This window comes from Xenopus laevis, chromosome 6L, assembly GCF_017654675.1.
Source record: "Xenopus laevis strain J_2021 chromosome 6L, Xenopus_laevis_v10.1, whole genome shotgun sequence".
Taxonomy (NCBI): Eukaryota; Metazoa; Chordata; class Amphibia; order Anura; family Pipidae; genus Xenopus; species Xenopus laevis.
In genome coordinates this window covers 116,504,122-116,518,316 of record NC_054381.1, presented here as the reverse complement: position 1 = coordinate 116,518,316, position 14,195 = coordinate 116,504,122, and the positions used below count along the sequence as shown (strand labels likewise).

General features: G+C 37.0%; 1 protein-coding gene across 1 annotated transcript; it reads right to left on the bottom strand.

The window, feature by feature from the left end:
• Positions 1-4,967: 4,967 nt before the first annotated feature.
• LOC121394482 (histamine H3 receptor-like) lies at positions 4,968-13,647 on the bottom strand. The gene is made up of 4 exons (XM_041565640.1): positions 13,419-13,647; positions 10,902-11,068; positions 6,784-7,412; positions 4,968-5,028 (listed from the first exon to the last, which is right to left on the bottom strand). The coding sequence occupies exons 1-4, from the start codon at positions 13,645-13,647 to the stop codon at positions 4,968-4,970; spliced, it is 1,086 nt and encodes a 361-aa protein (XP_041421574.1).
• Positions 13,648-14,195: the final 548 nt, after the last annotated feature.

Below are 14,195 nucleotides of genomic sequence, written 5' to 3'. Positions count from 1 at the left end.
TGGCACTAGCATTTAAATAATCCCAAGGCATAGTTAAGATTCAATTTGACAAACTAAGTCAAAAGTGCATCTCATGGGTGTCATCCCCAATGAAAACAAGTTACAACATGTTATTTATAAGTTACAGCTGAAGTAACAATAATTTATTCCTTTCTTTTTAAAAGACACTGCAAGGCATAAAGTATGAAAATTTCGTGTAACATTAGTTTTTGTTAAAGGTATAAATATTTTTAAGTTTGGGCCCTTGATCTTCAGTACTGTGCTCTGCTCTAATCCATGGCCAACTGTCCAGTTTACAATGATGGCACACCTTTCGATAAAAATGCTTAAAGCAGATTTAAACTAAATTTTCAAAAAAATTCTAAAACTTGGAAAATCTGAAAAGTACATTTATTTTTTCTTAAAAAAACATGGAAATCTTAAACCCTTAAATCACATTTTACCCTTTATTTTCAAAAAGTGAAATTAATTAACTTCCAAAACTCAAATCGAAAATTTAAATCTTATTGACTTTTTCCATGAACTCACCAGATTTTACAATTTAGACACTTTTTTGAGTTTGAGCTTTTTACTTTACTTTCATTTTTACAATTTCAAAGTTGAGAGATTCAGAAACTCACATTTGAATTGTGATTTTTGTTGCAAAATCTTAAATTGCTTTATCACTGTAGCTTGAATTCAGATGTTAATAAATCTGACCCTAAATATATAGTAGGTCACATGCCGAACATGGTTGTGATATCGATAATGTCAGTGGAATGTAAACGGCTGTTACAATTGGAAAAAAGTATAGATTTCAAGAATTGCATTCTTGCTAATGTAAGCATCTTTTAGCATGGTTATTGTGGCCATTCAATAGGAGTGGTGTGCTCTATGAATTGTCAATGTTTTGTTTGGGGACGCCCGCGGCACGGTCCTCCTTTGGCGCACGCATCGAGCGTGCCATGCACTTCCAGGTTCTGCGCGACAGCATGATTATGTCGTCACGCATTGCCACGAAATTCAAATGTATTTAAAGGTGCTTTTGAATGAAACTTCTTGACCATTGTTAGATCTTAATTCTTGGGAGCTTTTTCCTTGTGAATCCTGCTTGTTATAGTTGGAATTGACCCTTGCCTCCCTGCCTGACTATTCTGAACTCTGCAATCCTGACCCTAGCCTGCCTGTGTATTCTAAACTCTCCAATCCTGATTCTTGCCTGCCTGACTATTCTGAATTTCCCAATCCTGATCCTAGCCTGTCTGACTATTCTGTGAACTCAGCCTGTACTGACCCGGCCTGTTTCACCTTACTTGAACTCTGCATGCACTGACCAAGCCTGTCTGACTACACTATTCCATTTGGTTCCTCCTGAGTTGTGTGGACTTCCTTTTAAAATCCTTTGTAAACAAGTGTGCCCATTTACTCGTCCAGAACTCTTGCTCGTCTCCTCTCTTATTAAGGCATCCGATTAGCGGAGGACTCCTCCCGAAGTGAATGGCGGCTGCTACAGGCGGAAGTAGAGGCAAGACCAGGGAGTCTAGCACTTGTTCTGGAAGCTGTATTTTTCACTCTGCTGTTGGCCCAGGGCCATTAAAGAAGAAGAAGTGGAGTAACAGGATAAAGGTACCCTGGGTTGCTGGAATTTTCTGCTAACAGGAGCACTGCCCCAGGATATCAGGTAAGTGATTATAATCAGTGTGGGTGCCAGTTGCTTTCCTTTTTCTTTATCCGCTTAGCAATATATCTCCCATGATGCTCTATGAGACCCAGTAGATGTGGAGAATAACGCATCCAGTGGTTAGATGGGCTGTGGGGAAGCAGTGCAGGTGCTGTTATTTATGGGTCATCAGCTCAGAAAATGGTGAGTGGCTGTAAGCGAACTCTTTCCAAGAAGTAGGAAGCAGGAAAGGATAGTTGCTGTTGCATCACATTTTGGAGGAGAAACTAATGTGATTTAAATAACTGTACTTTGCATGGAGTAAATTGCCCTAATAGTGTCTGAAGCCCTATCAAAGAGTAGACTGCCAGTGAACCAGTCTGTATTGGTTAAAAAGCAATTTTTTTTAGCAGCTTTATTGTATTTGTAGCAAATGTTATTGCATTTTATGTTCCACATTGTGAGAAAACTTGAATTGAGATCTTGATAACTGATCCTTGATCTTGATCCCATTTTTCTATTGCTTTTTATTGCATTTTTGTAATATTATTGTTTGCCTTATTACTTATCCTTTCTCATACTTATGATGTTTTGTCACTCATCAGTTAAAAGCCAAAAAGATATGGTTATCAGGTTTACAAAGTTTTTTCTCGGTGCATGTGTCCTTTGCATGAACATTTATTATGTTATTAGTGCAGAAACCTTTTGTTCCATCCAACAATTGCGCCTATTCACTAATGCATCATGACCTATTGACACCACTGTGGAATTATATTTAATGCTCTGCTGATGCATGGTACTGTTAAATAAACATCACAGGGAAGACAAAAATCACAAATACTAATTGGAGTTTCTACAATTTGAATTTTCGAGATTTATTAATAGCAAAAAAGTTAAATATAGAAATCCGTTATCTACAAGTTGGAAAGTTCACGTAGACGTCAATGGGGATTATATTAGAAAAGCTCAAGCTATTTTTTTGAGGTTTTGAGATTAATTCATGTATTTCTACAATTAGAAATTTGAGACTTTTCAAGTATTAGAAAAAAAATCTCAAAAATTAAACTCATGATAAATCGGCCTCTAAATGTTTGGTTAAATTGACATTATCCGGTTTCTTACCTGCTTTTTCAACTGATTTGGACATGATACTTTATTAACCTAGCACTCCTGCCACACTTCCACAATGTGCAAACCTGTTACCTACTTGTGGGGCTTTATCTTCTGTGGAATGTTTTGGGGGGGCTCTTCAAAATCTTTAAAAAAAACTTCTTTTAAAACACACACTTTTTACATAAATAGACACTTACATTAAGACTAGTTTTGCACACTTGCAGCACACACACGTTGCATTTTTAGTAATTGTATTGTGCTTTGTAATGTTAATGTATTCCTACTTTCACATTGCTATTGATTGTTTCTTTGTGCCAATAAAACGGTAACTGCATTGTGAGACCACTTGAACTTGAATGTTGATCATTGATCTAACCTTGCAATCACTTACAATTGCTTTGATTAGTCTTATTGTAGTTTAGTGGTGTAATTAGATATCGGACCCCACAGCAAATTAATGTTATTGCCACCAACATATGCAGAGTTTGTCCTGTTTTACAAATATATGTTGAACAGAGATGTTAATTTATTAATTTAAAATTTTCACATAAACTATACATGTGACATGTATTTGTCAAATGAGCTAGGTTTAAACAAACTGGGTTTTAGTTTAGTTAGAACAATGGTGAATAAAGTATCTAAAACTGTTGTTCAACTGCCATTCGTCCCAAATGAGTATTTTGAGTATAGGAGTATATCTACTACCACTTTTATCCTCAGTGTCCTAATAACAAAACACTTACAGATTTTTACCAAATAGGAGCTCACAACAGCTGCTGATTACAGACAGCACTTTATGATTTGTTTCACAAAGTACTCATAAGGATTTTTTTCCCAATAAATTAATATATGGTAAACAAAGAGAACTTTAGATACTTAGTAAAACTTTATACCAAAGTCACAATTCATAAAGGTAAATTTCTTGTGGGCTTTTAGAATAAAAATGGAAAATATAATAGGGATTATTTATGAAGTGGAGGACAAGTTAGAAATTTACCAAGTTTTTTTGTACTTCTGAACCCTGCACTTTACATCTGAGGTACGAGTTTTTTTGTGCTGCATAATGATATCTCCTTTTTCTTTCTCCTACCTTGTATGTCATACAGATGAGTGCCAGCAGGCGCAGGGTGCAAAGGAGCCGTGTCCTTAATTCCTGAACTTCCGTTAGGTCCATCTTTGGACACAGACAACTTTTTTCTAATTTTGGTTCTGGATTACCACAATGAATTTTAAATGAAACAACTAAGATGCAGTCGAACTGCAGACTTTCAGCTTTAATTCAGTGGGTTGAACAAAAAGATTGCATAAAAATGTGAGGAACTAAAGCCTTTTTTTTAACACAATCCAATCAGGAAGACTGCATTCCTGCTTTAAAGAAGGTTTGTGCATTTTGTTTCATAGCACAGAATAGTGCCATGTGAAAACTTAAATTTGCCCAAGGTAGGACCCCCATTCATGACTCCCCCACCTCTTTATCCTGCTTATTATCAAGTTGCACAATTAATTCCCCCTGCCACTGAAGCAAGTTATAGAGTGTGGGGTAGGCAGGTTTAAGTGGTTTGTGTCTAGCGCCCCTCCATGCTTGCAATGCATCACTGTCTGTTCAGCTGTATAACATCTAGTTCACATGAGTGTAATAAACTAAGGCTTGTGCAGAACATTCCCCTTTGTCTATTGTTTTAAATCACAAATTTTGTAATTTCTTGAGCTAAAAATGAAATGCCCCTGATAGCTATGGGGTTAAAGGATAGGTCATTTGAACTTTATTTCTCATGGAAGATTCTCTTCTCTTCTAATCAATGTATGAACTGTTGCACCAGTTAGTTTTGTTTGTAGGTTTATGGTTTATGGTTAAATATAAGATCATTTCAGTGGGTTCTATTCTCCAAGTCATGATGATTAATCTCTATTTTGGAGTTATTATCCAACAGTACACACACATTTTGATAAATGACAGCTCATAGAGCACTTGGACAATCTTTAAATATGTCTTTGTGTGCTCCGAGTTGGTCATTGTAATGTACGGTTTCATTGAGAACAACAAGATAGCAGCAAGATCAGCAAGTAGGAGAGGACTTTTGGCTGGTAACAGGCAAGCAACTGGCAAAAAATGTTACCAATATAATTGTTCTCCACCAAGCAACTTGAGGAATCCAGAAGTCAGCTACATAAAATTATTGAATTTCCCAAGGTATATATATAAAGCCTCTTCTTCTTATCTTTGCAGGTATATCGCTGGAGGACCAACAGCTAGAAAGACAAAGGCAAGCAGAGCACTAAAACAAAGCATAGGTAAAAGTATTTTACATTATTTGCAGGTATAGACCTGGAGAATCAACAATTAGATGGACAGCAGCTAGAGGAACAGCCAACATGGGTAAACTGGATATAAACAGAGTTCCAAGAAAAATCAGATGTTTCATATTCAAAGCGGTCAGCTCATGTTTACAGACACAGTATGAAAATAGTGAAATCAAAATATCGTCTTGCACATAAATTAGTTCTTGTTTAATGGGACTTGTGTGAACACAGGGCTGTGATTGGCTACCCACCTCCTACTGTGCTTCTGGCAAGGACAATTAGAACATGTCCATAATTTATTTGACAAAGGGACCCAAAAGGATCTAAGTGAAGCTACAATAAAATGGCAGTTTTAATGTTAATGATCTTTTTTTGCCCAAAATGAAAACCTGCACCAGATGCTATTTATCATTGCCTACACAATTAGGGGGGGGTTGTGACCCTTTTAATCCCACTGATTTTTTTACTCAGTTTTATTTAACGTGTGTGAAAATACATTGTTTGTTTTTCAAAGAATTACAAGGAATAGAATGCTTTCCCTTTTTTATAAAAATGCCACCCACCATGCGAGTACTGCAAACAAAGTTATCAATAATAACTATTACTTTCTATTTTGGGACATTTATACTTGCAGCTTATCACCTCACTGACAATTGCTCACTAAGAACTGTTGTTTTTCTGTTATTCCATTACCTCCTTGATGCCAATTTCTAGCTATTTAATTTAATATTGTAAGTTATATAATACAAAATTGTTTTATTCTCTGTTGTTTTTTTTTTAACAAACTATTCTGAAATTTTTTTACTCCATCGACTTCAGAAACTTAAGTGTTTTGGTTCCTTCCAGTTTCATATGCCCCTGTATGAGAAATCTAATTATATAAGAAATTTAGGAGGTAATTTTCTCAGTTCTATTGAGAAAGTCAGAACAAATGCACAAGAAAACAAGGAATCATTTCACAAACATTGTTTCTTTAAGACTGCTATATCTTCAGTAAATTTATTAATATTGCATTCCTATTAATTAAACATTCCGTAAATCCTCTGAACAAAAATAAGCACTATTCAAAAGCCTTTAAATATTTAATGAAAAGACAAATTAATGTAAAGATATTGATAACTGACATTCTTTACCGAAAGCACTATGTATGGATATGTGGGGTAACTCAAGGGTTGCCACCTGACTAGTTTTGACCCGGACAACCAGGTTATCAGAAGGGCTGCCTGGGTCAAAATTTGCTACTCAATTGCCACCTCATAGCCCCGTCCCCATGATGTCACTAACCCTCCCGTATGCCCTCACAGCCCCATTCATCACTGCCCGCCCCCCTGTCCAGCTTTCCTGTCACTGAAGCAAGCAGTTGCATGTCACAGACTTGTCACAGAATTGAAATAGGTGCCTCCAATGGACAAACTGCAACTAAATATACCACTGAACCCTAGCCCCATCCCAGTTCTATTCTGTTCTGTGAAAGACCATTGATATAAAATTGGAGCTGATTATTTACTCCATTACTGATCATTTACATTAAAACAGAATGCCATAATATTAAAAATATATCTCTAAACATTTTTTTAAAAAATATTCAACCGAACATTTATATTATAAGGAATTTATTGCATTTTTTTAAAACTAGAACAAAAGCTTTTCTAAATTTTGTATGGCACAAAGGATAAAGGATAGGATTAATGGCTGAATTCATATATAGCACCCATATAGTTATGACATACCAGTAGGACTCAACACAATAACCACTGCAAGCAGCACGGATACTGGCAAGAAATGTAAAGGGAGCCCAGCAAACGACAAAGGCACACACTAAGATTGAAAGTGATTTGGCAATTTTTTCATCCCGGGAAAGATTAACCTGAGAAATGTTTCTATGCTGCAGTGTTGCATCAGTGTGGGTAAAGGAGGATGGCTTCCTATAGGCAAAGCAATGCCTGAGACACAGTGCAAGTTTTTTCTTCGTTCCGTGGTCCCCCGAAAACAGAACACTATTCGTTGCAATAATGTTTACATTTCCATCATTTCCATAATTTTCCTGTCCTTTGGAAAGTTCTAAGATCGATTTCTGCCTTTTCTTTCTGCCTCGTTTCTTTATATTGCAGTAAATGCTCAAATTAAAGAATGAAATGCTAATCACGGGAAGAGCAAAATCTGCACATGATGTTCCAAATTTAAAATACCAAATGTCATTAAATCCAGGAACACATGTGGTTACAGAAGCAGTGTTGTCAATATCGTCATTTTTCCAGGCAAGAATGGCAGGGCCATATAGAAGAAATGAGAAAATCCACACAGATCCGATGCTCACGAAAGTATGACTACGTTTGTTTTGCAGCGATCGATACAAAACCTGCCGGAGATTTATTTTGAAAAGATCAGCTTTTTCCTTGATTACAGGGTTGAGATTAATGTATAGTTTAGAACTCTAATGGGGGAATGTAATAAAAGTCGCAAAGAGCAAAACATTTAGCACAAATCAGAATAAAAAGTCTCATTTCGCAATTTAATACTCTTCCTTAAACTGTTATTACATTGCGAATTTTTATTGCGCATTGCCCACTTTTAAGAAGTACTTCGTCGTAATCTTTTGGAGCAAACATAACGACTTTTTCAGTAAGAAGTTTTATTACATTCACTGCGCACTGGTGCGAACTATAAAATTCTCAAACCTTCTTCTACTGTCGGAAGTGGTCGTTAAACAGTTTCCAGGTTCGCAAAAGCTATATTAAATTCGCACAAAGGCAAATTTTTTCGCACAGAGGCATAACTTTTCACATTGCGAATATTTTTTCCATTACCAACTTTTATTACATTCCCCTATATGCCGCATGCTTTTTAAAAATATGCCTCCCCAACAACTATGGAGTCTGCTTCCTCTATAGTTATACCACTGGTCTACAGATTTTTTATTTTCATTCGTAATTTCCCTTTTGTGGCCCATTTGGTCATGGCTTGCTTACCTTATTCCAGCATCAGAAAAGTCTCACTGATAGGATAGAGAGATAGCGGATAGATAGATAGTGGATAGATAGATACTGTAGATAGATAGATAGATAGATAGATAGATAGATAGATAGATAGATAGATAGATAGATAGATAGATAGATAGATAGATAGATACTGTAGATAGATAGATAGATAGATAGATAGATAGATAGATAGATAGATAGATAGATAGATAGATAGATAGATAGATAGATAGATAGATAGATAGATAGATAGATAAAGACTGTATAGGGTATTCTGTTACAGACTGACTAATAACTTTTTTGTTAATTTACTAATTACAAATGTCCTAATTCAATTTGAGATATACCCATCAACTTCAAGCGATAAACCATGAGATCTGGTTCATTGTATTGTGAGTTTCTCACAGCAGCTATACCTTTGACTTGATGAGAAAAGCATATCTCCTAATTCATTTCCAGATTTTCCCATAGAGCCAGATGCAATTCAATGAAAAAATCTTGTTTATCACATGGGAACTTGATTAAAGGCTATGTGGAACTGATTAAGAAGAAAGTTTATTCTCCTCCATTGACTCTCACGCATGAGTCTTTACATAATAACCATAAAATAATGTTTTCTCATTAACATGTAGGGCTTGTTTATCAACATTGGACAAAATAAAAGGGTATTTCACTTTTAAATCAAATTTCAGTATGATGTAGACATTGATATTCACTATTGGCAATTTGTCTTCAAGTTTTATTTTCTATGGTTTTTCAGTTATTTAGCTATTTGTTCAGCAACGCCTCAATTTGCTATTGCTAGGGTCTTATTTAACCTAGCAACCAGGCAGTGGTTTCAACGAGACAGATATATGAATAGGAGAGGGCCTGCATAGTAAGATAAGTAATAGAAAGTAACAATGACAATAAATTGTAGCCATACAGGGCAATAGTTTTTGATTACCAGGGTTAGTGACCCCCATTTGAAAGCTGGTAAGAGGCAGAAGAGGAAGGCAAATAATTAAAAAACTATACAAAAAAAAAACAATTGCAAAGACAACTAATTGCAAAGTTGCTAGGAATAGGACATTCTATAACATATTAAAAGTTAACATAAAGGTAAACTACTTGGGCAGTAATCAGTGCAAAAACAACCAATGATTAGTGTTTTTTGCCAACTGTAGATAGAACAATGAAAGTAAAAATTGGATTGGTTGTCATAGGTTATAGCCCAGGTGCAAATTTGCCCAGTGTTGATAAACCAAAATGCCTTAGTAGCAATTAAGGGGTTACAAAGTACATCTAGTATAGGTAAATCTAAAAACAACTGGACTTGCTGAGTAATCAATGAAGACGTTTCACTACTCATCCGAGCAGCTTCTTCAGTTCAACTGACTGGTGTGGGAAATTCTCGTCATATAAACTCTTCCACTAATCCAATCACAATGGCACATTGTAACTCTTCAGAGAGGTGACATCTGAAGAAATTCACAGAGGTGTCGATTCTGTGTAGTTTCTGTGATAGGATTATCCAATGTGTCATGCAACTCCTAGAAAGAGGTGTTACTTGTGAGAGTTGCATGAATGAACGTATGAAGTGTTCTGAATCCGCCGGGGTACAGATGTTAGAACAGCATTGTATGACAGGTGGTGTCGAAGGCCCCCGCCTCTGTTTAGGGATGGTTTCTCCACCTTCCCATGAATCGCCTCTTTCACGCCTCGTTCAAACCAGCGGTCTTCTTTATCCAATATTTGGACCTTGCTATCTTCAAAGGAATGTCCCTTGTCTTTTAAGTGTAGAAAGACAGCTAAGTTTTGCCCTGTAGAGTTCACCCTCCTATGCTGAGCCATTCACTTGATGAGCAGTTGTTTTGTCTCCCCAATGTATAGATCTGTGCACTCCTCGCTACAATGGACTCCGTATACCACCTTGCTTTGTTTTTCTTTAGGGGTTGGATCCTTTGGGTGTACAAGTTTTTGTCTCAGTGTGTTGCTAGGTTTGAAAAACACAGGGACGTGGTGTTTGTTAAAAATCCTCCTGAGTTTCTCAGACACTCCAGCTACATATGGGATGACTATGTTTCGCCTACTATGTGTCTCCGGGCGGTTATTACTGTTGGTGTTCCTGTTGGACTTGGTTGCTGCTGTTTTGACAAAGGCCCAGTCTGGGTAGCCACACGCTTTCAAAGCTCCTCTGAGATGTTTTTGCTCTTTGTCTTTGGACTCTGTATCAGTTGCCACAACTTCCGCCCTGTGTTGCAGAGTTCTAATGACACCCAGTTTGTGTTCTAGCGGATGGTGTGAAACAAACAACAGATATTGATCCGTATCTCTTTCTAGGAGTTGCATGACACATTGGATAATCCTATCACAGTAACTACACAGAATCTACACCTCTGTGAATTTCTTCAGATGTCACCTCTTTGAAGAGTTACAATGTGCCATTGTGATTGGATTAGTGAAAGAGTTTATATGCCGAGAATTTCCCACACCAGTCAGTTGAACTGAAGAAGCTGCTCGGATGAGTAGTGAAACGTCTTCATTGATTACTCAGCAAGTCCAGTTGTTTTTAGATTTACCTATACTAGATATACCATGACCTGGATGAATGAAAATCTTCATAGTCATAAACAAAGTACAGTAATTAGCAATCATTTAAATTGACCCACATATAATTAACTGACAATAAACCTCATGCCAGTGACATTAAGGGGTCATCTGCACTGAAGAAAAGAAGCATACAAATTAATTGCATACAGAATACATATATAAATTCACAGTAGATATAGATATACAGTATCTATCTATCTAGGAAATTATAACTATATATAGGAAAATATAACCTACAGAGAAGAATCAAATATACCCAAAATAGATGGTATACTTACAGGTTTGGTCACAGAAAGATATCTGTCGTAACTGATAAGAGCAACAGTGAGCGATGATGCCGTGCAAACAGTATAATCAACAGTTAGCCACAGTCTACAAAGAAATCTCCCAAATCTCCACTTCCCGGTCATGAAATATGGGATGTACATAGGGGACGTGAATGCGCCTAATGAATAAGACAATTCAGATATGAGTAAATCTTCTAAATGTGCAATTTTAATTGGTACAGTGTCCATAGTGATGAATGCAGCTGCTGAAAGCATTGTTGACTGGAAGTTTAGTTTTCACTAAAGAAAAAATAATTAATAAATTTGTTATCTTAAAGCAAAGTATTTATTTCCTCCCCCCAGGCTAACAGCCCCCCCCCCCGGGGAAATGCCCCATATTTTATATTTACCCCTCAACGCAGATTCTGCCAGCAGAGTTCCACGAATCCATCTTCCGGCTCCTCGGTAAGCAGACTGGGAGATCGGTATTCCGGCACATGAGCAGTTTGCTGGGTTGCCACAACTGCACATGCACGGAATTACACGGTTATTGCTATTTGGAAGATGGTGCGTGGAACTCCGCTGGCAGAATCTGCACCGACGGGTAAGTATAAATTATGGGACATATTCCCAGGGGGCAGTTAGCCTGGTGGGAGGAGGAAGGTCTACCTGGGATGGGGGGGGGGGTACTCGGTTTTTTACCGAGTACTCATAGTTAGTTACATAGTTAGATCGGGTTGAAAAAAGACAAAGTCCATCAAGTTCAACACCCTCCAAATGAAAACCCAGCATCCACACACACACCCCTCCCTATTTTCACATAAATTCTATATACTCATACCAATACTAACTATAGACTTAGTTGATATTCTGTCTGTCCAAAAAATCATCCAAGCCATTCTTAAAGGCATTAACTGAATCAGCCATCACAACATCACCCGGCAGTGCATTCCACAACCTCACTGTCCTGACTGTTGCTTCAAATGAAAGTTCTTTTCTTCTAGTCTAAAGGGGTGGCCTCTGGTACGGTGATCCACTTTATGGGTAAAAAGGTCCCCTGCCATTTGTCTATAATGTCCTCTAATGTACTTGTAAAGTGTAATCATGTCCCCTCGCAAGCGCCTTTTTTCCAGAGAAAACAACCACAACCTTGACAGTCTACCCTCATAATTTAAGTCTTCCATCCCTCTAACCAATTTAGTTGCACGTCTCTGCACTCTCTCCAGCTCATTTATATCCCTCTTAAATACTGGAGTCCAAAACTGCACTGCATACAGATGAGGCCTTACCAGGGACCTATAAAGAGGCATAATTATGTTTTCATCCCTTGAGTTAATGCCCTTTTTTATGCAAGACAGAACTTTATTTGCTTTAGTAGCCACATAATGACAATGCCCAGAATTCGACAACTAGATCCTTCTCATTTAAGGAATAGTAAAACAAAACATTTTATTTTTCCCCATTGCAAAACTGACATTTACTGAGGTTACCACACATATGACAGGAATCCAGGGGAAACAAACATATACTGCATCAACTTGTTTCCCAGTGCTTCTCTTACAATATATATATTATGGGGAATTGCTCATGACAATGTGTAGGGCTCAGGTAAAACAGTTCTTACAGAGGAGAAAGGAGGCTTAGGTTTGCAACTAAAATGGACAGGCTCCTGCCTGGGGTTTATTGTTCAAACCAGACAAACTTAAATCGGTACAAGTTCTGTGTTATAACAGTAAACAATAAGCAAAAACCTCACCGATTTGCAGATTAAAAGAAAACAGGAACACTCCTTACTGCTGTCACAAGGCAGTCCCTCTTTGGAGTTGCAGTAGCATACACAGTTTGTTCAAATAAAACCACAGTGTCTGTGACCCCCAGTTTACCCCCCACACTGCACAACCTCCCTTAAAGGAAAAGGAAAGTCATCCTACACTTGGGGGTGCCAAATGTGTATATATATATATATATATATATATATATATATATATATATATATATATATATATATATATACACACACCACATGGCAAGTGCCCCAAGTGTCATAGTGCCATTTGATTTGTCATTATGTACTACTTTTACGCATGAATTATACAAATTAGGTGTTCTAAATTGCACAATGATTTAACCATATTTGAAGCAATCACATATTTTTTTCAGATTTTTTTTACTTTTGTTCTTTAGGAGACTATAGTGGTCATTTACTTTCTCCACGAACAGAAGTGCAAGAGTGTTACGGTGCACAAGAGCATGTGGACTTTAGTTCTCGTTCTGGCAGCACTTCTGTCTGGGGGAATAACTGTGCACCTCACATAACAGCCTTCTTTTGTACTTTATACACTGCCCAGAGGGTTGTAATGACCCCCTTATGTACCTTTAGAATGTAATGCTATGACATTCTAACATCTTTAAAATCAGACAACCTAAAATATAAAGAGACACAGCTGACATGAAGTCATTCCTTCCAAACATTCCCGGCACACAAGTTGCAAACAAACTAACTTCTCTTTCACAGATAAAGGAATTTACCTATTGTAAAATCACAAATGGCCAAATTCAGAAGCACAAAGTCACTTTGATTTCTGAGCCGCTTGTCTACGATAAAAGCCACTATGACAAAAGTGTTGCCGAGAACCGTGAGTGAAATCAGACAAGATGTCAGTAGAGTTATCAAGATAGCAATACCCTTGGAAATCTGCAGTTCCAAACCTGTGTTCTCCCCAATAAGAGAAAAATTCCCAGCAGTTGTGGAGTTCATGGTTTCTCTTATATTGATAAAGTCTTTGGCACAAATTAACCTCCCACATGCAAAATATTCACATCAATGGGCTGTTAAGCTTATCAGATATGAATCAAACATCCAGTTCAATCAGCTTATCATAAGTCTTTAGCATCATCAGTTGAATGGGAAGTATCCAAACAAATAATATATATATATTCTAGGCACGCAATATATCCATTTAAAATATAAGACACAAATGAAGTGTTCATCCCTAGGCTAGGAGTTTACAGGCAGTAAATAATCAATAAATCTGCTTTTATAAAGGTCACTTATTATGAAGGGAGATTGTCCTGCCCCTGATTATAATTGAGTGGATTTGCGCTTATTTGGTGAACAAGTCATGGCACTAGCATTTAAATAATCCCAAGGCATAGTTAAGATTAAATTTGACAAACTAAATCAAAAGTGCATCTCATGGGTGTCATCCCCAATGAAAACAAGTTACAACATGTTATTCAGAAGTTAAAGCTGGAGGAACAATAATTTGTTCCTCTCTTTTAAAATGACATGGCAAGGCATACAGT

What these genes read in the sequence shown, in the direction of transcription:
- LOC121394482 (XM_041565640.1), bottom strand. Translation starts at nt 13,647, where the DNA reads ATGAACTCCACAACTGCTGGGAATTTTTCTCTTATTGGGGAGAACACA. An exon ending in ATCTTTCTGTGACCAAACCT is followed by an intron (nt 7,413 to 10,901) that starts GTAAGTATACCA and finishes AATCTCCGGCAG; the next exon opens with GTTTTGTATCGATCGCTGCA. An exon ending in TATTGTGTTGAGTCCTACTG is followed by an intron (nt 5,029 to 6,783) that starts GTATGTCATAAC and finishes GCTTTGTTTTAG; the next exon opens with TGCTCTGCTTGCCTTTGTCT.